The sequence below is a fragment of the Somniosus microcephalus genome, chromosome 11, assembly GCF_052327205.1.
Source record: "Somniosus microcephalus isolate GS21.2 chromosome 11, FLI_Smic_1.0, whole genome shotgun sequence".
Taxonomy (NCBI): Eukaryota; Metazoa; Chordata; class Chondrichthyes; order Squaliformes; family Somniosidae; genus Somniosus; species Somniosus microcephalus.
The window spans coordinates 7,475,002-7,499,687 of NC_140997.1; the positions used below are offsets into that span (position 1 = coordinate 7,475,002).

A 24,686-nucleotide genomic window follows, 5' to 3' on the forward strand; every position below is an offset into this window, starting at 1 on the left:
TTACCAAGTGCACAATGTCTTACCTGGTGGCCAATTAACATTGCTAGAGAGCTTATCACTGGGTGATTTGGCACTTGGCCAGCCATCTCCAACAGATCCAGGAGGACTGGCCAGAGAGTTCATGGAAATGTCAAAGTGACCAAAAGGAGATTCTTCAAGCAACTTGCCAGAACAAATACTAAGACCACTTGAAGTAGCACCTGGGGAAAGAAAGAAAAAAAAACACATGCTCGGTTTCAAATTTGACCATAAACCAGCGCAAAAACAATTCTGAGCTGACAGTTCAAACATCGATAGTGACCCTATACCAAGACACAAGATCCCCATGATCCCGAGACACTTTCTGCAGACTGGTCAAATGACTGAGGACCTACCATTAACATTCTGCCTGTATATCAGTCAGGGAGTCACTGGTGCCTTACCATGTTTGCTGGAGTTTTGATCTAGAGAGGAATTAACAGGAAGGTTCTCCGAGGCAGTCCATTGCTTCAGTCGGGACTGTTGGGATTGTGGTTCTTTCAGGTTAACAATACTGCCGAAATCCAGGGGTACATTCAAGTTTGGATTCAAGCCTAAGGAAACAAATCAATTCTGTGTTAGAGGCACAAAAGACAGACCCATACACGCAACCGTAAGATGGAATGTTCACACTGCAACTCCCCAGACCACGTAACAAAAATCACACATGGAATACCTCCTCCCTCCTCCTCTCCAGTGACACGGACCTGTGCCGATAGTCCCACAGACTACAGCAGCTCTCTGGTACCTCGCTCATCCCTTTGAGTGTGACAACTGAGTGTCAGCAGGCTATTCTACGCCGGAGAGCCTCACAGCAGAGCCTGTCGACCAGAGAGTGTGGGACTGTATTTGTGGTGTATGTGCCTTTAAGAGCAATTATGGTGTATGTGCCTTTAAGAGCCCCAGGTGTGCGTAATGCCGGTAATTGCCACTTGGGCTATATAAGCCTGTGTATTGTGTATATCCTTTAGAAACAACCCCCCCCCAGACTTGCTTACTAAATACCTATGAACCAACTCCTGTCTTCAGTGTCTTTATCTACACACGGACACTACAGTGGCGACGAAGTGGAAACAGACTTACCTGCAATTCGGCAGCACCTCAAGGACATCGATTCCTTCAGCGTCCAGAAGACTCAAGGAAGTAAGAGAAACTGTGGTTTCACCAGCTGGCCAAGCTGGTGACAGGTACTGCGCTAATCCTTCCTGGGCGTCAGGCTGGAGCTCCAGCGGCGGGCTCTACAGCTGAGACAGGCAGCGAAATCGGAGGCAAGCAATAACGGACTGGGAGGGTGCACTCGAGAGACGGCCGGCGCGGCAAGCAGGTCAGCGTTTAGACCTCCGTCGGGAACGAGTCTCCAACAGTGAATAAACGGAAACCACAGTAAAACAGCGTTGTTATCGGTAGCAGCGGCGGGAAAGCGCGGGAAGCGCCATATCGTTGCTACAGAGAGAAAAAAAAAAAAGCGTGGGAAGCGCCATATCTTTTCTGAAATGCCTAAGTCTGGTAATATTGAGGCTTTTGATGGCGAAATAGAAGATTGGACCACATACGTGGAAAGAGTAGAGGTTTATTGCACTGCAAATGGAATAACAGATGAAAAAAAAGCTTCAGTACTTCTGAACTTAATGGGCGCGAAGACATACGGGCTGTTACGAAATTTAATCACTCCAGCCAAACCAAAGGACAAGACTTTTAAAGAAATTGTTGATACCCTGCAGGAGCATTTAAACCCAACACCGCTGCTGATAGCGGAACGATTCAAGTTCTTCAAGAGAAATCAACACAAGAATGAAAGTAATGCTGATTACCTAACCGAATTAAGAAAGCTATCAAAGTACTGCCAATTCGGAGCAGGACTATCGGATTATCTTCGAGACAAATTTGTTTGCGGTCTCTTAAGTGAAGGAACACAAAAAAGACTGCTTTCTGAAAAAGATTTAACATTGGACAAAGCTTTCAGTATGGCTGTATCATACGAAGCAGCAGCAAAAGGAGCTGCAGAGATACAAGAGACACAGGACTTCGGCACCCATAAAATGACACAGGAGTTCGGAAGATGTTATCGCTGCGGCAGATCCACCCATAACCAGAGGGACTGCTGGTTCAAGGGCAAAGCATGCAGGCAATGTGGTAAGATTGGACACATTGCACAGGTATGCCAATCTGGACAAAATAAATCCACTGACGGAAAACAAAAAATCAATAAAGAAAAGTACAGGAAGGTACAAATGATGACGGACAATAGCTCCGAACACCAGAATAGCGATAGCGACTCCGGAAACAAGAGACTAAGCTGTCTCAAATTACATAATGTACTTGCCAAAGAGGATTACCAAACCATTTGGGTTACCCTCACAATAGCAGGGTCCCCAGTTAAAATGGAGCTAGATACAAGATCAGCTCTAACCGTAATAAATCGACGAGATTACGAGAGGCTATTTTCGCATATACCTCTAAAAGACACATCCATTATCTTAACATATACGGGGCAGAAAGTCTACCCCAAAGGAAAAATAAGGGTGCCTGTGGTATACAACGGCAAAGAAATACAAAAGTTGTATTTATACATTCTACAAGATGGTGGTCCACCGTTGTTGGGACGTGAATGGATAAGGAAGATACGTTTAGACTGGCACTCCATTCAGGCACTGACGGTGACCAGTAAGGAAAAAAACAATGATGACATCATACCTGAACGGTTAAAAGACATCTTGGCCAACGCCAAAGAAGTGTTTCAAGAGAAACTAGGAACCTTGAAAGGCATCACCGCCTCAATAAAAGTGGAAGATACAGCAATTCCAAAATTTTTTAAGGCAAGACCGGTGCCATACGCAATACGTCCGGCAGTCGAGGCAGAGCTGAAGAATTTGGAAAAGGCAGGCGTATTATCCAAAATAGATTGGAGCGAATGGGCAACACCTATCGTTCCAGTCATGAAAAAAACATTGAAAAATAACTCTGAGGAACAGAAAAAAATTCGCATCTGTGGGGACTTTAAGGTGACTGTAAACCCGGTCCTTCACACGGTACAGTATCCTCTTCCGAGGATAGAAGATATTTTCGCCTCACTATCCGGAGGGAAACGTTTCACAAAAATTGACTTGGCACAGGCATATCTACAGATGGAGGTTGAGGAGACCTCTAAAAAGTATCTCACAATAAACACACACAAAGGCCTGTACCAGTACAATCGACTGGTTTTTGGAATAGCATCAGCTCCAGCTATCTGGCAAAGAGCTATGGAGCAAGTCCTGCAAGGGATTCCGGGGACTCAATGCTACCTAGACGACATCCTTATAACAGGAGAAAACGACAACGAGCACCATGCCAATTTGGAGCAGGTGCTCACTAGGCTGAAAGAACGGGGCCTATGAGCAAATCGCCCCAAGTGCGAATTTTTCCAAAATCAGATATCATATTGTGGCCACATAATTAATAAGGAAGGGTTGCATAAGTCACCTGAAAAAATTGAAGCAGTTATAAAAGCCCCAGCACCTGAAAATGTTTCACAATTAAGGTCATTCCTGGGATTAATAAATTACTATCATAAATTTTTACCGAACTTATCAACTATTCTACACCCTCTTAATGATCTTCTACAGACAGGAGTGATTTGGAAATGGAACGAAGACTGTAAACGTGCCTTCCATAAATGTAAAGACTTAATCACATCCGAGAAAATTTTGGCTCATTACAACCCATCGCTACCAATCAGACTGGCGTGCGATGCATCCCCTTACGGCATAGGAGCGGTATTGTCCCATAGATTCCCTGATGGCTCGGAACGGCCGATAGCTTTTGCGTCACGCTCATTGAACTCAGCTGAGCGTAACTATGCCCAGATAGACAGGGAAGCACTCAGCCTGGTATGGGGAGTGAAGAAATTCAACCATTACCTACACGGACAAAAATTTACCTTGCTGACTGACCATCAACCCCTCATCTCCATATTCAACCCTAAAAAAGGTGTCCCCATTATGACGGCACAAAGACTACAGAGGTGGTCCCTTTTTCTAGGGGCACACCAATACAACATTGAATACAAAGGGTCAAAACAGCATGGGAATGCTGACGGTTTATCACGCCTACCGTTGCCAATGATAGAAGAGGCACCTACAGTAGACCCAGTAGAGATATTCCACTCTACCATAGTGGAATGTCTACCGGTGACAAATTCTGCCATTGAAAGGGAGACAAGAAATGACCCTACTCTCTCACGGGTCTACGATTTAACAATGAAGGGATGGCCAGCACATGGCGAACCACTGTTGCCAGCATTCTCGCAAAGAAGAGAACAGCTGTCAGTGTGCCGAGGAACCTTGATGTGTGGATCCAGAGTGGTGATTCCACCCAAACTCCAGGATAAAGTGCTAAAGGAGCTTCACGAGGGGCATCTGGGTGGAGTGAAAATGAAGAACCTAGCTAGGGCGTTTGTATGGTGGCCAGGTATCGATGGAGACGTCGAAGACATGACCAAGAGCTGCCTAGGATGCCAGAAGGTCCAAAATGCTCCGCCACAGGCCCCTCTACATCCATGGGAGTGGCCCTCATCTCCCTGGCAAAGGGTGCACATCGACTTTGCTGGTCCATTTATGGACTCAATGTTCTTAATCGCAGTTGATGCACACTCCAAGTGGCCGGAGGTAATAAAGATGTCCTCCACCACCACGGAAAAAACCATCACAGTATTAAGGACCATATTTGCCAGGAATGGGCTGCCGGAGCAGATATGTTCTGATAATGGACCGCAATTTGTGTCCGAAGAATTCAGAAAGTTCTTAAAGAACAATGGGGTAAAGCACTACACGTCCGCCCCATACCATCCCGCCACCAATGGATTGGCTGAAAGGTTTGTCCAGACCTTCAAGAAGGCCATCAAGGCCATGGGTAATGAAGACATAAAACTTCAGCACAAGGTGGATAACTTCTTATTTGCATATAGGAATGCAACGCATATGGTTACTAACCAAACTCCCGCCATGATGTTCTACAATAGAAACCTAAGATGCCGGCTGGATTTGGTCAAGCCCAACATCCGAAGGGACGTGGAGAACCGGCAGTTTCAGGGCATGAATGAAAGGCCAACTAGGGCCTTCCAGATAGGCCAACCGGTTTTGGCCCGGGACTACCGTACCGAGAAATGGCAGCCTGGAACTATCTGCACACGATTAGGACCACTGATGTATACCGTGGACATCGGAGACAGCATAATAAGGCGCCATGCTGACCAAATCATCAAGTCATCCGAAAAGGGACAACCTACACCACCACTCTATACATCTAACGATGAAGTAGAGATACCCATATCTACCTCCGATCCGGTGATACTGGAGCCCGATGAACCCGACACTGGCCTTCAAGCCGAATCAGCCTTGCCAGAGGAACCTACTACACCACCAGAAACTACTACACCCCCGAGGCGTTATCCGGACCGAGTCAGGAAGCCTCCTGAGAGACTAACTTATAATTAATTAATACAGCAATGTATATTATTTTGCATATAACATGTAATTAATAATTACTTAAAATATGATGTACTAGTTAGCTAGAAGGGGAGGAATTGTGGTGTATGTGCCTTTAAGAGCAATTATGGTGTATGTGCCTTTAAGAGCCCCAGGTGTGCGTAATGCCGGTAATTGCCACTTGGGCTATATAAGCCTGTGTATTGTGTATATCCTTTAGAAACACCCCCCCCTCCCCCCCAGACTTGCTTAGTAAATACCTATGAACCAACTCCTGTCTTCAGTGTCTTTATCTACACACGGACACTACAGTAGTCACGTGTAGGTCAGACCAAGCGGCTGTGGCCGATTTCCTTCCTTGATGGACAGTGCGTTTTTAGGACAATCCGGCAGCTTTTCGCTGTCATTTCACCCCCCGCCCCTGGTGCCAGCCCCCAAATGACCAGATTTATTGGCATCAATTCCACCACTTGCCTACGGTGGGATGTGAAGTCGCTAGCCCAGTACCTGGCTAAATGTCAAAGGGAAACACTTGGCCCCAACTCAATGGGGCGCCTTCAGTTTCACCCTGGGGTACATTTGCAGACCAAAGATTATACAAACAGATTATTCACCTCTTGACATAGACCTTTCTTGAGTAGCAGGCTTCCTCCCAGCATGCTGATGGATGGGTGAGCCTGGCATGTGGTTGTTTGCATTACACAGTGGGGGGCTGAGGAGGCTGTGGTTAGGGCTGTTGTCTGGAAGAAACATTTTAGGCATGGGGTAGTGTAAGGGCATGTGGGGAAGGTGAGCAGCTTGTGGCACCGTGGGATCAGACTGCCCTGGACTGGGTTGGGGAAACCCACCTAAAGGGTAGCTGCTGTACGAGTTGAGCGAAGGCGGCTCTTTAGTCTGCAGCTCATGAGGGGTGGGGGGCATGAGATTCTCCGGGAAGGGCTTCATGGAGGGCTGATGCATTGGCTGCTGCTGTGACGGAGGCTGCTGCTTCAGAAGGCTTGTATCCAGTTGACGGGGGTGTTGCAGCATCTGTTGCATGTTGAGCACACGAGCAGCCTGAACAGGCGGGGAGGGAAAAAACACACACGTTTAGTAGCAATATATTCCATGGCCGAGTTAACATTTATTGGGAGTCACTGTTAGCCCCGCCCCACATTAAATTTCAGCAATACAAGCTTTAACATTCTCAAATCCACAGTGCTTTAAAACATTTCCAGGTTGTAGAAGGATTTTATTTCATTGTCAGAACTAAGTTGCCGCCACTTTGTAAATAAACAGTGCTCCTGGGAGAGATGGTGAACTGAAGAGACAATGATGGTGGGGAATTGAAGCCCGGTTCATTAAAGGAGACCACCAACATGGTTTGTGTTAAAACTGAAAGTTAAGTTTCAGGGCAGCACCACGCGCAGGGTCACCAGGATCCATTACAGTACCCCCAACACACAGGACCTGGATACGAGAATGGATTAGGAAAAAAAGGAGGGCTTTTGGTAGATACAAAAGGCTAAAGACGGAGGAAGCCCTAGAGGAGTACAAAAAATGCAGGGGGATACTTAAAAAAGAAATTAGGAGATCAAGGAGGGGCCATGAAATAACACTGGCGAGCAAAATAAAGGAAAATCCGAAGATGTTTTATAAGTATATTAAGGGTAAGAGGATAACTAGGGAAAAAATAGGGCCCATTAGGGACAAAAGTGGCAATCTGTGTGTGGAGCCGGAAGATGTAGGAGGGGTTCTAAATGAATTTTTTGCATCTGTTTTCACTATGGAGAAGGACGATGTAGACATAGAAATAGGGCGGGGGGACTGTGATATGCTCGAACATATTAACATCGAGAGGGAGGAGGTATTGGCGGTTTTAGCTGGCCTAAAAATGGATAAATCCCCAGGCCCGGATGAAATGTATCCCAGGCTGCTGTGTGAGGCAAAGGAGGCGATTGCGGGGGCTCTAACACATATATTCAGGACCTCTCTGGCCACAGGGGATGTGCCAGAGGACTGGAGAACCGCTAATGTAGTTCCATTATTCAAGAAGGGTAGTAGGGAAAAACCGGGGAACTACAGGCCAGTGAGCCTAACATCAGTGGTAGGAAAATTATTGGAAAAAATCCTGAGGGACAAAATTTGTCTCCACTTGGAGAGGCAAGGATTAATCAGGGATAGTCAACATGGCTTTGTCAAGGGAAGATCATGTCTGACTAATTTGATTGAATTTTTTGAGGGGGTGACTAGGTGTGTGGATGAGGGTAACGCAGTGGATGTGGTATACATGGATTTCAGTAAGGCCTTCGATAAAGTCCCGCACAGGAGACTGGTCAAGAAGGTAAGAGCCCATGGAATCCAGGGTGCCTTGGCACATTGGATACAAAACTGGCTTAGTGGCAGAAGGCAGAGGGTGATGGTCGAAGGTTGTTTTTGTGACTGGAAGCCTGTGGCCAGTGGGGTACCACAGGGATCGGTGCTGGGTCCCTTGCTGTTTGTGGTCTACATCAATGACTTGGATATGAATGTAAAGGGTATGATCAGTAAGTTCGCAGATGATACAAAAATTGGTAGGGTGGTAAATAGCGAGGAAGGTAGCCTCAGTCTGCAGGACGATATAGATGGGTTGGTCAGATGGGCGGAACAGTGGCAAATGGAATTTAACCTGGAAAAGTGCGAGGTGATGCACTTTGGGGGGACTAACAAGGCAAAGGAATACACAATGAATGGAAAGACCCTAGGCAAGACGGAGGGTCAGAGGGATCTGGGTGTGCAAGTACACAGATCCCTGAAGGCGGCGGAACAGGTGGATAAGGTGGTAAAAAAGGCATATGGGATACTTGCCTTCATTAGTCGAGGCATTGAATATAAGAGCAAGGAGGTTATGATGGAGCTGTATAAAACACTGGTTAGGCCACAGCTGGAATACTGTGTGCAGTTCTGGTCGCCACACTACAGGAAGGATGTGATCGTGTTAGAGAGGGTGCAGAGGAGGTTCACCAGGATGTTACCAGGGCTGGAGCGCTTCAGCTATGAAGAGAGACTGGGCAGATTGGGTTTGTTTTCCTTGGAGCAGAGGAGGCTGAGGGAGGACATGATTGAGGTGTACAAAATTATGAGGGGCATAGATAGGATGGATGCTGAGGAGCTTTTTCCCTTAGTCGAGGGGTCAATAACTAGGGGGCATAGATTCAAGGTAAAGGGCGGGAGGTTTAGAGGGGATTTGAGAAAGAACTTTTTCACCCAGAGGGTGGTTGGAGTCTGGAACTCACTGCCTGAAAGGGTTGTGGAGGCAGAAACCCTCACAACATTTAAGAAGCATTTGGATGTGCACTTGAAATGCCATAGCATACAAGGCTACGGGCCAAATGCTGGAATATGGGATTAGATTAGACAGGGCTTGATGGCCAGCGCGGACACGATGGGCCAAAGGGCCTCTATCCGTGCTGTATTACTCTATGACTCAATGACTGTGACCCCGTACTCCCTCCATACCTACACCAGCACAGGATCAGACCGGCCTCCCTCCGACACAGCACCAGTGTAGCCGGCGCCCCTCCGCCACAGCACCAGTGCAGCCACCGCCCCGCCACAGCACCAGTGCAGCCGCCACCCCCTCCGACACAGCACCAGTGCAGCCTCCACCCCTCCAACACAGCACCAGTGCAGCCTCCACCCCTCCGACACAGCACCGGTGCAGCCTCCACCCCTCCGACACAGCACCAGTGCAGCCTCCACCCCTCCGACATTTGGAATAAACGGGTCGTTTTCCGAGTGGCAGGCAGTGACTAGTGGGGTACCGCAAGGATCGGTCCTAGGACCCCAGCTATTCACAATATATATTAATGATCTGGACGAGGGAATTGGATGTAATATCTCCAAATTTGCAGACGACACAAAGCTGGGTGGGAAGGTATGCTGTGAGGAGGATGTCGTGAAACTCCAGTACGATTTGGACAGGTTGGGTGATTGGGCAGAAACATGGCAAAACTATAATGTGGATAAATGTGAGGTTATCCACTTTGGTGGCAAAAACAGGAAGGCAGATTATTTGAATGGCAATAGATTGGGAGAAGGTGAAGTGCAAAGAGACCTGGGTGTTCTTGTGCACCAGTCGCTGAAGGTAAGCATGCAGGTGCAGCAGGCGGTTAAGAAGGCAAATGGTATGTTGGCCTTCGTAGCAAGAGGATTCAAGTACAGGAACAAGGATGTCTTGCTACAGTTGTACAGGGCCTTGGTGAGACCGCACCTCGAGTATTGTGTGCAGTTTTGGTCGCCTTACCTGAGGAAGGATGTTCTTGCCATGGAAGGAGTGCAGCGAAGATTCACCAGGCTGATACCTGGGATGGCAGGAATGATGTACGAGGAGAGATTGGGTCGATTGGGCTTATACTCACTGGAGTTTAGAAGATTGAGAGGGGATCTCATCGAAACCTGTAAAATTCTGTCAGGCCTGGACAGACTAGATGCAGGAAGGATGTTCCCGATGGCCGGGGAGTCCAGAACCAGGGGTCATAGTCTAAAGATAAGGGGTAAGCCATTTAGGACTGAAATGAGGAGGAATTTCTTCACCCAGAGTGTGGTGAACCTGTGGAATTCTCTGCCACAGAGGGCGGTGGAGGCCAGTTCATTAAATATATTCAAGAGTTGGATATATTTCTTAAGGCTAAAGGGATCAAGGGGTATGGGGAGAAAGCAGGGACAGGGTACTGAATTTGGATGATCTGCCATGATCTCATTGAATGGCGGAGCAGGCTCAAAGGGCCGAATGGTCTACTCCTGCTCCTATCTTCTTTGTTTCTACGTTTCGACACAGCACCAGTGCAGCCGCCACCCCTCGACACAGCACCAGTGCGGCCTCCACCCGTCTGACACAGCACCAGCGCGGCCTCCACCCGTCCGACACAGCACCGGCGTGGCCGCCGCCCCTCCGACATAGCACCGATGCAGTCACTGCCCCTCCGATACAGAAGCGGTGCGGCCGCTGCCCCTCCGACACAGGACCGGCGTGGCCGCCACCCCTCCGACACAGCACCAGTGCAGCCGCCGCCCCTCCGACACAGCACCGGTGCGGCTGCCGCCCCTCTGACACAGCACCGGTGCAGCCGCCACCACTCCGACACAGCACCAGTGCGGCCGCCGCCCCTCGACACAGCACCAGTGCGGCTGCCGCCCCTCCGACAACACCAGTGCAGCCACCACCCCTCCGACACGAGTTTATACAGATAGTGGCCGGGTACATACCGGAGTTTATACACCAGGAAATTCAGCTCATGTTTGACCAGGACACACAACAATTCTACATTTAATCCCAATTTGAGTCATTGTTTTACTGAAATCAATGGTAGATTGAGTCAGTCACAGTTTACACCTATCGATATCTCTAGAGTTCTCAAGCTCTATAGAGGATGTTGCAGCAGACGTTACCTGTTCTTGAGACTGACGCATGGGTCCAGGCACATTCCTCTGATTCTGCGCCTTCTGTTGCTGAAGCAGCAGTCGCTAATATTAAGAAAGAGTAAAAATGTAAAATGGAACAATCAACAGCTCTAACTAATCACACACTGGACATTCGGAACTTGGACCTCGAGGGAGGCTGAACATTTTACAGCTTTGACCCATTTGAAGATATTTAGGTTGTTTTACACTGGGACTCTGGGTAGGTAGGAGATTATCCAGTGGGATAGAACGCCTCGTCTGTGTTGGAACTGAAGAAGCTGGTGAAGGGGATTGGGTGTAGACTGGGTGTTTAGGTTACTTTGGTTAGAGGACTTTCTCGATGGACGTGGCCCTGGGGCCAGACAGTTACCATCGGGGAAACTGTTGTCCACCAGGACCCTGGTTCAGTGTCTACTCAAAGTTTGCACATCTGAAAGGACATTTTCTTCTTAACTCTGCACTGGGCGGTCAGCATTAGATGCAAGTACAGGAAACTCTTTTTTATCCGGCACCGACGGGTCCGGCGTGGTGCCAGTTGATCAAAAAGTCCGGATTACAGAGAGGTAGACTTACTAAGGTACGAGAGCCCCGTACACAGCCACAGATCCAGGCGTCCCTGTTGCATGGCAACAGGTGCAGGAACCCCAGTTACACGGCCACAGATCCAGGAACCCCGGTTACACGGCCACTAATATGAAGTAAAACTTACCTGAACCTACTCCTGAATTTTGCCGGTTAAGAGAGATTTCCGGTTATTTAGGTGCCGGTAAAAAGCATTTCCTGTACCTTTCTCTTTCCCTTTTAATGATGGTTTAAGCACTGAACCTTAGCATTACAGGGATAGGCAAAAGTTCAGTCTCCCCAATCTGCTCAGTCCCCAGTCTGATTCACACAGGGATGAGGCAGTGGCACCTCACAGCCCCGGGGGGGCAGGGGCAGAGAAATCACTCCTGCCTGGGAAGTACCTGGCATCTGCTTGCCACCTTTTTCCAATGGTAGGCGGATTGAATAATTGCCTGTCACAGGACAATTTCCCACCTGTTCAACTTGCCTTGCAGCTATTATTTTGGGGAGGTGTTTGGGAGGGGGAGCGGAAGTGTTTGGAAGGAGTGGGGGAGGCAAGAGTGTTCTCTCCAGGAATAGACCAGAGTTCTAAGAATAAGCTGAACTCAGCTCAGGCACCTGACCATCCACTGACAATAAATGCCGCTGAATGCTTTAAGCTGGTATAGGGGATGCCGAGCTGGCAGATACTTTTGCTTTACCTTGCCCTTCAATCACCTCTTTGCCCCGCTATCCAACTCCACAAACCCTGGGCTGTACGCTGATGCCTTAGTTGAGTGTCAGCAGACCTCAGATGGCACTGCAGCGCGGTGGGCCCTGCCCTCACCCGACACCGCGAGCACAGTTTCCAGCAGGGATTATTGATAGTGATCAGCAGAAGGAACCCAGACTGACCCAGGACACGAAGACCAATTGCAGCACCCGTAACCACAACCCTGACAGAACTGCGAACCCAGCACGGATCAGGGCTAAAACTTGAGATCTTATAGCACAGCTACTCTTGGGATGAGCGCAGTCAGTGGGGGAAGTACACACATTCTACTCATATACAGATGGTTCATAGAAACAAGCTCTTACTGTACCTGTAGCTGGGAGATCTGTGAAAGTTGAGTAAGCTGGTTCAACTGGGAGAGCTGGTTCAGCATGGCTACCTGCTGGGGGCCAAAATTCAATAGTGCAGTGTTTAGGCTCCCGTTGGCTGTTGCATACTTCAGTAATGATGCTGGAACCTTTCAGAAGAGAAGAGAATTTTAAAACGGGCCACTAGGATTGAAACATTTTTTTTACATTGTCAGTCTGACTGGTTATTAATTGGCAGCCAGACCACGCCGAGGCACTAAAGCATGGCGGAGAAGCACTACTGGTGCAAATTCATGAACTAATTTCTCTTATCTGGAAGGAGAGCATCTCAGGGGATCTCAGAGGCCGTAATTGTGAACATCTTCAAGAAAGGTGACAAGTCCGACTGCGGTAATTACAGAGGAGTTTCCCTGCTGTCTGCCACAGGGAAAGTCATCGCAAGAATCCTCCTCAATCGCCTTCTCTCTGTGGCCGAAGAGCTCCTCCCAGAGTCGCAATGCCGATTCCGCCCACTAAGGGGCACAATGGACATGATCTTCACCGCACATCAATTACAAGAGAAATGCAGGGAACAGCACCAACCGCTGTACATGGCCTTCTTTGATCTCACAAAGGCCTTCGACACTGTCAACCGTGAGGGATTATGGAGTGTCCTCCTCAAATTTGGCTGCCCTCAAAAGTTTGTCACCATCCTCCGCCTGCTGCACGACGACATGCAAGCCGTGATCCTGACCAACGGTTCCACCACAGACCCAATTCACATACGAACCAGGGTCAAGCAAGGCTGTGTCATCGCACCAACGCTCTTCTCGATCATCCTTGCTGCAATGCTCCATCTCACCCTCAGTAAGCTCCCCACTGGAGTGGAGCTAATTTACAGAACAAACGGGAAACTGTTCAACCTTCGTCGCCTCCAGTCCAGATCCAAGGTCGTTCCATCCTCTGTCGTCGAACTACAGTATGCAGACGATGCTTGCGTCTGCGCTCACTCGGAGGTCGAACTCCAAACCATCGTAACCACCTTCACTGAAGCGTACGAGAGCATGGGTTTTACGCTAAACATCCGTAAGACAAAGGTCCTCTACCAACCTGCCCCTGCCACACAGTGCTGCCCCCCGATTATCAAAATCCATGACAAGGCCTTGGACAACGTGAAACACTTTCCATACCTCGGGAGCCTACTGTCAACAAGGGGTAGACGTCGATGACGAAGTCCAACACCGCCTTCAGTGTGCCAGTGCAGCCTTCGGTCGCCTGAGGAAGAGTGTGTTTGAAGACCAGGACTTCAAACCCGGCACTAAGCTCATGGTCTACAGAGCAGCAGTGATACCCGCCCTCCTGTATGCCTCAGAGACATGGACCATGTACAGCAGGCACCTCAAAGCACTGGAGAGGTACCACCAACGCTGCCTCCGCAAGATCCTGCAAATCCATTGGCAGGATAGGTGCACCAACGTCAGTGTTCCCGCTCAGGCCAACATCCCCAGCATCGAAGCTTTGACCACGCTCAATCAGCTCCAATGGACGGGCCACATTGTCCGCATGCCCGATACGAGACTCCCAAAACAAGCGCTCTACTCGGAGCTCCGGCACGGCAAGAGAGCCCCAGGTGGGCAGAGGAAACGCTTCAAGGACACCCTCAAAGCCTCCTTGAAAAAGTGCAACAACCCCACCGACACTGGGGAACCCCTGGCCCAAGACCACACAAAGTGGAGGAGAAGCATCCGGGAAGGCGCCGAACACCTCGAGTCTCTTCGCCAGGAGCAAGCAGAAGCCAAGCGCAGGCAGCGCACGTGAACCCAAGCACCTCACCCACCCGCCCCTTCAACCACCGTCTGCCCCACCGGTGACAGAGACTGTAGGTTCCGCATTGGACTCATCAGTCACCTACAAACTCATTTTTAATGTGGAAGCAAGTCATCCTCGGTTCCAAAGGACTTCCTAAGAAGAGAGAACGTCGCCAGGTATTTGGAAGCTTGTAATAAAGTAAAACAAAAATCTGCAATATGCATGATTGGGAGATCAATATCATATTTCAAAAGACAAATCATCCTCACAGCTCCCCATCCCCTCCACACTAGTGTGAGCGCGCTGGAGTGACTTGCACCCTCCCCCCAGGTACCGTGCAGATATTGTGACATTGCCACATGGAGAGACTTGGGCTTGAACCTGCCTATTTTTACACAGCCCAGACACTGGTACACCCACAGCCAGTCAGCCTTTTCATCAAGGGGAGGGTGGCACAGCATCTCCCCAAAACAACAGTCACCAGCAACCAGAAATCCACCTCTTTTGTGGAGGATGTTTTCTATTGCTGTGGTATACACACCGATACTTCAGAAAATCTGGGCATTTTGGTGATACCACAGAGAAGGTACTGCATTCCAAAATAGGCAACAGTCCCCATTCAGTAGACTCTCCATCCCAGAGTTAGAGCCAGGCTAGTGGAGAGACACTTTAAACACAAAGTCACCCACTACCACATCACCATTAAAAAACATACACTGGGTGAGAAACATAAAGGGGTTAGGCACTTTCTGCATTGTTCCTCAGCCATTTAGGGATGCCCCTCCCCATACAAACCCATGATTTAAAACAAGTTGCAATGCGACATCAAACCACCTTACTTGTAACAAAGAACACAACTAATTAGGGGCCCTTGCTCGGGAAGTAATTTGAAAATTTGGCAAGTGCCCAAACACTTGTTGCTTCCGATTAACTCAATGGAACAAAAGGGGGGGAAAAAACCCTGAAAACAGCAAAGGAAATCACATCGATGGTGGTGTACCTGAGGGGATAATAATGGAGGAGGCACTTGAGCGCGGAGATTAGGCTGAGATGAGTTAAGAGGTTGTGCTGGAGGCTGTTGCATGCCCCTGACTTGTGCTGCCGCATTGCTGCCGCCAAATATATTCGGATTGCCATTCTGTAAACGAGAGCACAAGCAGCATCAGAGCAAAGATCCGCCATTTTAAACACATCCCAGCTTCATAGTGCACAGACCCGCAGACAGACAGAGCCAGTGTGGGCAAAGACAAGAGATAACGTACACTGAACTATGGACATTCAACAGGTTTCACATCAATAGTTCCAGCGCTGACAATTCCCTGCTCGGTTTCATTCCGAATTAAACTGAACCATGGCCTCCTCTTCCCTTAGGCCGCTCCTTTTTAAAAATGAACCCCACCCGTCCCCGCATTTCTATTTGCACTGTGACTGTTCGTTCAACCGACCAACTCCTCACCGCTTCAGTTTCTGCAATAATTACAAATGCAAAATGCATTGGGGAAGTGATTTCAATTCATTTCTTTTCAACTTTAACTTAACTGTGATGGTAGTGAGGGAGGGGACGGGGAACTACACCAATAAACCTACCCTGCAGCCACTCTGACAAGATAAAAAACCATTCCCGGCTGGGATCCCTCAGACAGGTCAGAACCCCTCCCCTTCCTTACACAAGGACTGTTTATTACTCTCATCACCATCACTTCCCTAACCATCAGCATGTGGGCAGTTTTAATATCCAGGTGAGTGGAGGTGGTGTGCTCAACTAGCCCAGTGATAAATCTTTCCTGTAGAATATTTTACAAATCGATCAGGACCCACACTGCTCGATGCTCCGACAGACTTCCCTAAATGATCTGTGCCATCGGATCTGCAAAGTACAGTGGATCTGGTAACGATTTGATGTTGGGTGCATGATACATCACTGCACCAGTGTGCTCTGAAGAGAAAGAGTGGTGAGATCCGTAATAGCTTCTAAAAGGGAAATGGATCAATATTTAAAATAAAAATTTTACAGGGTATGTGGAAAGGCAGGGGAATGGGATTAAGAAGGTAGCTCTTTCACTGAGCGGACACAACAGAAATGGGTTGAATAGCCTCTTCCTGTGCTGTAAAGTTCTACGATTCTGTGGACAAGCTGCTGGTTTGTGTCATCATTTCTCACGAGTTTATAATCTCATTCAAGTCAGGGAGACGGTGCCAGAACAGAGCTGAGATTACAAGAGCTCCAGTATGAAAGGGGAATAGTTGGAGGCCACACAAAAAAATTAGGAGCAGGAGAAGGCCAAGCAGCCTCTCGGGCCCGCTCCGCCATTCAATAAGATCATGGCTGATCTTCCACTTCAACACCACTTCCCTGCCCGACCCTCATAGCCCTTGATTCCAACCTGCAAGCACACAGCTCAAAGCAGCACCACTAGACATTACCTGTCTGTCTTCGGAGTGGGAAGATAATTGGGGTAAGGGCGAGGTGATAATTGGGGTAAGGGCGAGGTGATAATTGGGGTAAGGGCGAGGTGATAATTGGGGTAAGGGCGAGGTGATAATTGGGGTAAGGGCGAGGTGATAATTGGGGTAAGGGCGAGGTGATAATTGGGGTAAGGGCGAGGTGATAATTGGGGTAAGGGCGAGGTGATAATTGGGGTAAGGGCGAGGTGATAATTGGGGTAAGGGCGAGGTGATAATTGGGGTACGGGCGAGGTGATAATTGGGGTAAGGGCGAGGTGATAATTGGGGTAAGGGCGAGGTGATAATTGGGGTAAGGGTGAGGTGATAATTGGGGTAAGGGTGGGATGATAATTGGGGTAAGGATGAGGTGATAATTGGGGTAAGGATGAGGTGATAATTGGGGTATGGGTGGGATGATAATTGGGGTATGGGTGGGACAGGGCAGGAGAAACAATGAAGTGAGGAAGGGCAGAAAGTTTCAAACAATCCTGAATATTTCACTGAAACGATGTTGTCTCTCGACACAGTAGAGCTGACTCCCTGCACATGGAAGGCTGTGAACACACTCACCTGTCTAACAGAATTCAAGTTTTGCATGCCCAGCCCCACTGGGCCAAGGGCCTGATTAGGTAGTGCACCATTTGAAGGGGGAAGCTTCATGCTTGGTGTGGACATGTACGGCAAGTTTTGGGGCTCTTCTGCTATAATGCCATCTTGATTGGACAGAGACAGAGACAGCTGGGCGGGGGAAGCGGGGTTGGAAAAGGCACACACGGAAAGCCCATCAGCAGCAGCAGAAAGACAGGACATGGCAGAAACAAGAGAAAAGACGAAGGGTTAGCATCTATTTGAAGTCTACAAGCAGAGTTAAAAGGCTTGCTACCAACAGAAGGACTCCATAATGCAAACAAGTCACATTAAAAAGGTTGACTACTGCCAGATACGGCGTACAAAGTGAATACAGCCACGCCATGATGGAAAACATTCGAGCTAGCGATGATGATGATGATTTTTGAGTACATCACAATATTGCTCGTGTACAAGATGATCCCTCCTACTTTCAAACCCCAGTGCCTCAAATGCCTAGTTTCATATGCAAATACATGCACAATTAAACATGAAGAATCTAAGTTTAATTACTGTCAGTAGTTCTCAAAGTTTCTAATTTACTCTGGGGTCTTGCTTCCAGAGTGGAATCCAAATAAACAGTAGTGATGGCCCATGGCCAGAATCAAATCAACCTCACATTCCACATTTGTACCACATGTCTACAAAATTAGCTGGGGGTGGTAAAACTCACCCATCAATTCATCAGTTTCTGTCACACAGCCAGAACTGCAGGGAGTACTAACCTTATCATAATAAGGATTGCGTTCCATGGAAGACTCTTTGGAAATCTGAGGACGAGAAGCATGCCCTTTCCCTATAATGCCATTATATTCTCCAATGTTCATGCTGTGCTTGTCCATCTCCATTCTCTTATCTCTTAACATACCTGCAAAGCGGGAAGGTTCAGGCAGGTTTAAATGGACTTGCTCACTTTTGTTTAAGTGAGGTCAGCTAACAAAGGTTCTATTCAGGTCTGAAGATTGCTGTATGCGAGTGGAGGATGCTAATTTTAGTTAAATGTAAGAATAGCTTACCAACAGGTATGTCCATCTTATTGCTCTTTGTTTCTTCAGCAGCCTCCCTCTGTAACATGCAGAAACCACTGTAAATATTCACAATTCTCTGCATGCAAGTCAATTCACACCTGGATTGGAGTCAGTAGGAAGCCCAGGACACCATTTTTCCCATTCCCAGCTACAGTCCCACCCTCAGGGTGTGGAGCTGAGGTCTAAGAACAGGTCACCTTTCTTGCCTTTTTCAGCCAGGAAAAAGCACAGCAGGTGAGTGAATGTCAATGGCAGCAAAGGGCAACTTTGAGTTGAGTATCTTGGGTTGGGTAAATGAATGTTATTCGAAAACATGGCTACCTGTCGCTGCTGGGTAACAGGCACTGAACCGCCTCACTCAGGTGTAAGTGAAACCCAGGCGTAGCACAGAGGTGGCAGTATTCTGGATCCCAGCGAAAGAGCAGAGCTCCTCAAATGAAGGAAAAACATGACAAATTGTGAAGCGCAGAAAGCAAACAATGATCGCTAGGAATTAACACTCCATATTGCATTAGCAAGCAGTGCCAGCTTTAAGAACTTGTAGCTCAGCTCCACCCCACCATGAGCGAGACACAACCCACAGCTCCTGCTGGGATATCATGTTATTCAATCCCGTTTCCTTCACCAACACATTGGAATTCCAAAGCACTTTCGTGCCGCGGCTCAACCTCAGCACAAGACTAATATCAATCATTTCAATAAAAGGCGGCACTTTTTGATCACCTCCTCTAGGCTAGAACCAAGGCCCCAGAACAGAAAGGACATCACCCTAACACATACTCCTGACCAACACTCTGTCCTTGTGAGAAAAACAATCTTTCTCCAACTCTGTCTGGCCTGGACCATTAGTGATCTGGACAAGGGCCCAACCCATAGAGTCAGTCAGGCATTTTGTCTGCACACTGAGGAGCTGGGGAGAGAGAGAGAGAGAGAGAGAGAGGAGAAGAGTTACCACATTGTACTTACAGGAAATCCAATGTTAGAGAATTGCTTCATTAATTGATTCATCCACATATCATCTGGTTTGTTTCCCCCTTTCATCGTGCCCTAAAAAAAAAAAAAATCTAATCACATGTGTGACACTGGGAGCAAGTAAACCAAAACCTAAAGATTCAAAATCCAAATCCTTCTTGGAAAAAAAATGATGCTTTGTGACACTGGCATTCACCACACACACATACCCTATGTTACCCGAGAGAGTAATTTAGTTTGCGATACTGAGTGTGCACTGCTTTTCTTCACAATTTTCTCACCTGTCTCCCCTTGCTGCGTCACACACCTGTGTCTGAGGGGGTAACCGAGATCAGGCTGGGTACTCAGAGGCAGGTGGACATGTCGTTCACTGCGCGACACTTTGCAGTGATGGTCCAACATGTTGCACTGCAGTTTGAAGGATACAATCCCAGCAGTAAGGGGCCAGGAGCAAAGCACTGAATACAACAGGCTCTGACAGCTACTCAAAGCAACATTTAAAACATGGCTGTTAATTGATTAAATCACTGTATTGGACTCCAGTGCAGCATCACTTACAGCAGTACACTGGAACTTGCAGTGGATTTTTAAATCACAGATGTATTAAATTGATAGCCACTGAATTAATTAACTTGTTACAGCAGACATCACGAACCTGTTTATAACATTACTCATTGGTAGTTTCTGCAAAATCCAACAAGTATGGAAGGATTTGAGCAAGGTTAGAAGGCGCGTGCTTTAAATAGAGGCACGAGCACACACACAGTACATCTGAGGTTTGTAGTGTAGGTGCGAGTAACAGTCGCCAAAAGTTCCTACCTTTTGAGCCATCTTTTTTGATGCCCAGTTTGAAGAGGAGTTGTTCTCCTGCGAGATGTTGCTGTTCCACATCACCGACTCCCCTTCCTCCTCCTCCCAGCTGGAGTGACGAGTTCCTGGCACCGATGCTTCCTCATCACCCCAGCCATCTTGCATAGGTTTGGGACCTGTAAAGAACAGATCATTGAACACAACTGTCGAGAGGCATCAAGCCTTTAAATTGTGGTCTGGATTTCCCTCCCGCCCTCGTTTAGAAACCAACTGCTGCGAATGTTTCTGAGCAGCGCTGGTCTTGGCCTGGGATGGCAGAGTAATATTTTCTATAAATTATTGACCGAGTACATCCAATTAGGTTAATGACATGCAGGAACAGAAACAGATTGCGTTGATTCTTGAAACACCTGGCCAGAAGGGCAGCCACTAGCCCAGTACGGTGATGTGCCATGGTGTGCCTTGCAGCACTGCTCTTTCAATTCTGCACACAAAGAACTGTGTGGATATTTGTATATTTATTTATGTTCACAACCTCAACCAAAAGCAGAAGGACATTAGAAAGCTGCAGGCCTTTTTCTTGGGAGAGAGGTGACGAAGGCACTTGGGGGAAGTGGAAGGAAAGCTGAATTCATGCTTTTACCAGTGGCCGGACACAGGCTGCCTGCCAGTGTCCTTGATTGGGGAAGGCACTCAGCGCTGGGGAAACCTAAAGATGGGACAGAATAAAAATTAAAAAGGGGGTGGGGGGTAACAATGCCCAACAGCAGATTTAAACCTCAATCAGTGCATTTTGTAGTGAAGTAGTCAAGACATCTACACCAAGTGTTAAGAATGGAATCCATGCAATTGACAGAAAAAGGTGTTAAATGAAGTGGAGGAAGATGCACTTTGTAACTTAATAAACATTAAAACAAGATAGCATGCCTCACAAACCAAACTAGTGATGGAGCCCATTACCCAAAGCCCCAATGCACAATGAATCGCACCTACTGTCCAGTTTTGCACCCGTGTTAAATTTAGAAAGCGTTCAGAGTTTTACCAGGTCTATTTGGAGGTGACGGGGCAGCTGGGGTGTTGCCCCAGCCAGAGGTACCAGCACTGTCATTAACCGGCTCTCTCCAGCTGGCTCCTGCATCCATGGGTTGACCCCAGGCCGCTGTTCCATTGTCCACGGTCGCGGTTAGAGCAGGTGGTTCTCCCCAAGAGGATTCGGGCTTTGTCTGAATGGTGCAAGCTTCTCCCCAACCTTTATTAAATAAAAAAGGAAAACAAAAAACAAAACAAAACTGCCCAGTTGATATCCTTGTCAACACAAGCCACTCTGGTGCTAAAATGAAGAGGATGTGCCACTTGTTTGGGCGTGGGATATGGAATACAAACTTCACAAGCACCTCATGACTCTCGAGCAAAGTTGTAATCTGCACAGGTTACTTACAAATCAAATAGTGTGTCCCGGTCACTAACACGCGATACTCTAAGCTTAAAACACAGAGTCTGCTGTATCCCCCCTCCTTCCTAGCCCCGCTCACCTAAAATCAGACCCTCTCGGTATGTCCGTCACTACCACTGAAATACATCTTGGGCTCTGCAGTATAGCAGACCTCACCTTACCGCTACAGACCAAGGGGTTGTTGGGCACTGGTCAGGGGCAGGAAGGCCGGTCGATCACCCCCTCCTTAACCCAGGCACAGAGGCCGACTGTGGCGTCTCATACAGGTGTCCTGGCTACCTCAGCACAGACCACAGCTCTAACCCTGGTCCTTCCAGGACTGTACCACTCACCCAGTCACTCGTGAAACTTTCCTTCTCCATTCCCCAAACACCACATTTGGACAACAGGCCTTTGCCGGCGTTGCAAGAAGATACGCAAGGGTGGGCCGAGAGGCAGCACTCAGACTAGCCTCGGTGCTCCCCTGTGAGACATGGCTGAGAATGGTAACACCACGTGAGGTTTCAGGGTATATACCTACATCCTGGCACAGCATAGCAGAGCTTCAACAATCTGAGCCACACATCAGACCTGAGGCTGGAAGCAGAGATGTGGGGAGACGGGAGTTATTGATAGTCCTGCAACGTGGACAGGGAGAAGGGAGACAAGCTAAAGCTGCACTAGTAGGCCTGACTATAGAAACCATGCAGGTTCAACAAACTACCTCATCACTTCATTCATTTCTTGCTGTAAGCGCAACATAGAAACAAATTAAAATGGCATTTTTCCCCAGAGGATGTTGCTGATCCATTGAATGGCTGGGGGGGGGGGGGCAGGGAGAGGGGAGGAACCAACCGCACCAACTTGGATTCATAATCAAAACAGATACTGTTCCATAATTCCTGACGTCACTTCCGAGTATTTCAAGGAATAGGAGGAGGCCACTCAGCCCCTCTAGCCTGCTCCAACATTCTATTAGATCATGGCTGATCTGTACCTTAACTCCATTTCCCTGCTTTTGCTCCATTTCCCTCGATACCCCTACCCAACAAACTCTATTGATCTCAGTCTTGAAAATGTCAATGCCCCAGCATCCACTGCCTTTTGGGGAGAGTGGTCCACATTTCCACGACACTGTGTGGGAAAAGTGCTTCTTGATTTCACTCCTAAATGGCCCGGCTCCAATTTTAAGATCTTGTCCCCTTGTTCTGGATTTCACCACCAGAGGAAATAGCTGCTCTGTATCCCTCCTATTGAATCTCATCATTTTGAAGACCTCCATTAGTTCAGCCCTCAACCATCTAAACTTGAGAATTAAAGCCAAGCTTTAATTTAACCCTTTCAGCCCCAGTATCATTCTGCTGAATCTGCGCTGTATTTCCCCCCCCCCAGGCCAATGTATCCTTCTCGAGGTTCAAGATTCAAGTGGCCCTGCTAACTGCACTGTATAACTAACCGATTCAACCTTCATTTGTAATGTAGCAAGCATGTTGTTACAAGACTGCTGTAATTTAAATTGCAAGCACTTTGTTCTGTCCCTGGGGAGGTCAATGCCTCCCCGCTGTGTACCATCTCTACACTCAGCACGATGCAGTGCTTGCAATCAGATCGGTTGCCTCTAGGTGGTATTATTTTCCACATCAAGGAAGCGTACTATCGAAGCAGCCAATTGGGTGAGTACATTAGCTGCTGCAGTAAAGGCACAGTGGAGACACACAAGAGGCTGACAGTACAGCAGAATGTGGCTGAGCTCATGACTAAATAACAGACTGTATTACAGATCAGGTCCAGCGACAGGGACCAAGTGCCTTTGGCACCTCAACTTGCCAACACCAGTGTTACTATGCATGTTTTTTTTTTTAAGTCTAGCTGCCTTTCCACTTGGAACGATCCACCCGAGATCAAATGCCACTAGTGCCACTCCCTAGATAAGTGAAGCAGAATGACTTGACTAGTCATCAGTCTCCCCCCGCACTCCTCGAACAGCAAGGGGGAGGATACCTCTGCTGGCTACTTCCCACCCAATGGGCCTATGCTATTCCACAGCTTGTAAACAGCACCAACTGAGCCCCACTGAGAGGCCCCCTTTTCTTGCCTTCTTCCGTCCATGTTACTTCAAACCATGACCTCACCAGCTCCCTCTTCCACAACCAACGCCTTTCTTTCAAAAAACCCAGCTTCGTCATCTTTGGCTGATATTCTGCCCCTTCCGCTCTTGTATGAATGATTGCCCGCCGCCCGCCCGCCCCCCGCTCTTGTACAAGGTCTTCCCAACAGATTGTTTGAAGTGCACTAGCATTCTGCTCTGATGAATGCCAACAGCCCCGGGTTCACTTACAGCCGGCGGCATTGTTCACACGGACAGCAGATATTGTCCCAAGCACCACCACAAAGGCAGCACCTTGCGCTCGTGTAACCCGAGGCGCGTTAACCAAGGATGGATGAGCTCAACTTGGATTTATATCGCACCGCTCCATGTAAAAGGAAACGACTCCCAGCAAGGCCAAAAGGTGGAGAGAGCAGGAAGAGGGGGCAAAATGTAGCTGGGAATTAAGTGATGAGGTAGTGTGGTTTGGAAGAGTTCTAGAGGGCGGGGAACATAAGGAGGCCATTCAGCCCCTCGAGCCTGTTCCCCCATTCAATGAGATCATGGCTGATCTGCGACCCAACTCCATATACCCGCCTTTGGCCCATATCCCTTAAAACCTTTGGTTAACAAAAGGCTATCAATCTCAGATTTAAAATTAACAATTGATCTTACATCAATTGCTGCTTGTGGAAGAGAGTTCCAAACTTCGACCACCCTTTGTGTGTAGAAGTGTTTCCTAATTTCACTCCTGAAAGGTCAGGCTCTGATTTTTAGACTTTGCCCCCTAGTCTTAGAATCCCCAACCAGCGGAAATAGTTTCTCTCTCTCTACCCTATCTGTTCCCCATAATATCTTAACCGTCGATCAGATCACCCCATAACCTTCTAAATTCTAGGGAATCCAACACTAATTTATGCAATCTCTCCTCGTAACTTAACCCTTGAAAT

General features: G+C 48.1%; 1 protein-coding gene across 11 annotated transcripts in view; it reads right to left on the bottom strand.

The window, feature by feature from the left end:
- Window positions 1-24,686, bottom strand: part of LOC147110283 (trinucleotide repeat-containing gene 6A protein-like) — a 150,941-nt gene that overhangs the window by 22,521 nt on the left and 103,734 nt on the right. For 4 of the 11 annotated variants that reach the window (XM_086000101.1, XM_086000097.1, XM_086000096.1 and 1 more), the window contains 12 exons: window positions 21,261-21,467; window positions 20,228-20,394; window positions 19,403-19,483; window positions 18,425-18,473; window positions 18,134-18,276; window positions 17,352-17,519; window positions 15,337-15,474; window positions 12,551-12,697; window positions 10,893-10,967; window positions 6,098-6,539; window positions 423-572; window positions 24-200 (listed from right to left, as the gene is read on the bottom strand). In XM_086000101.1, coding sequence (XP_085856227.1) covers window positions 24-200; window positions 423-572; window positions 6,098-6,539; window positions 10,893-10,967; window positions 12,551-12,697; window positions 15,337-15,474; window positions 17,352-17,519; window positions 18,134-18,276; window positions 18,425-18,473; window positions 19,403-19,483; window positions 20,228-20,394; window positions 21,261-21,467 — 1,944 coding nt within the window. The remainder of the gene's footprint in view (window positions 1-23; window positions 201-422; window positions 573-6,097; window positions 6,540-10,892; window positions 10,968-12,550; window positions 12,698-15,336; window positions 15,475-17,351; window positions 17,520-18,133; window positions 18,277-18,424; window positions 18,474-19,402; window positions 19,484-20,227; window positions 20,395-21,260; window positions 21,468-24,686) is intronic. The other 7 variants (XM_086000106.1, XM_086000100.1, XM_086000107.1 and 4 more) reach the window with 4 other exon arrangements.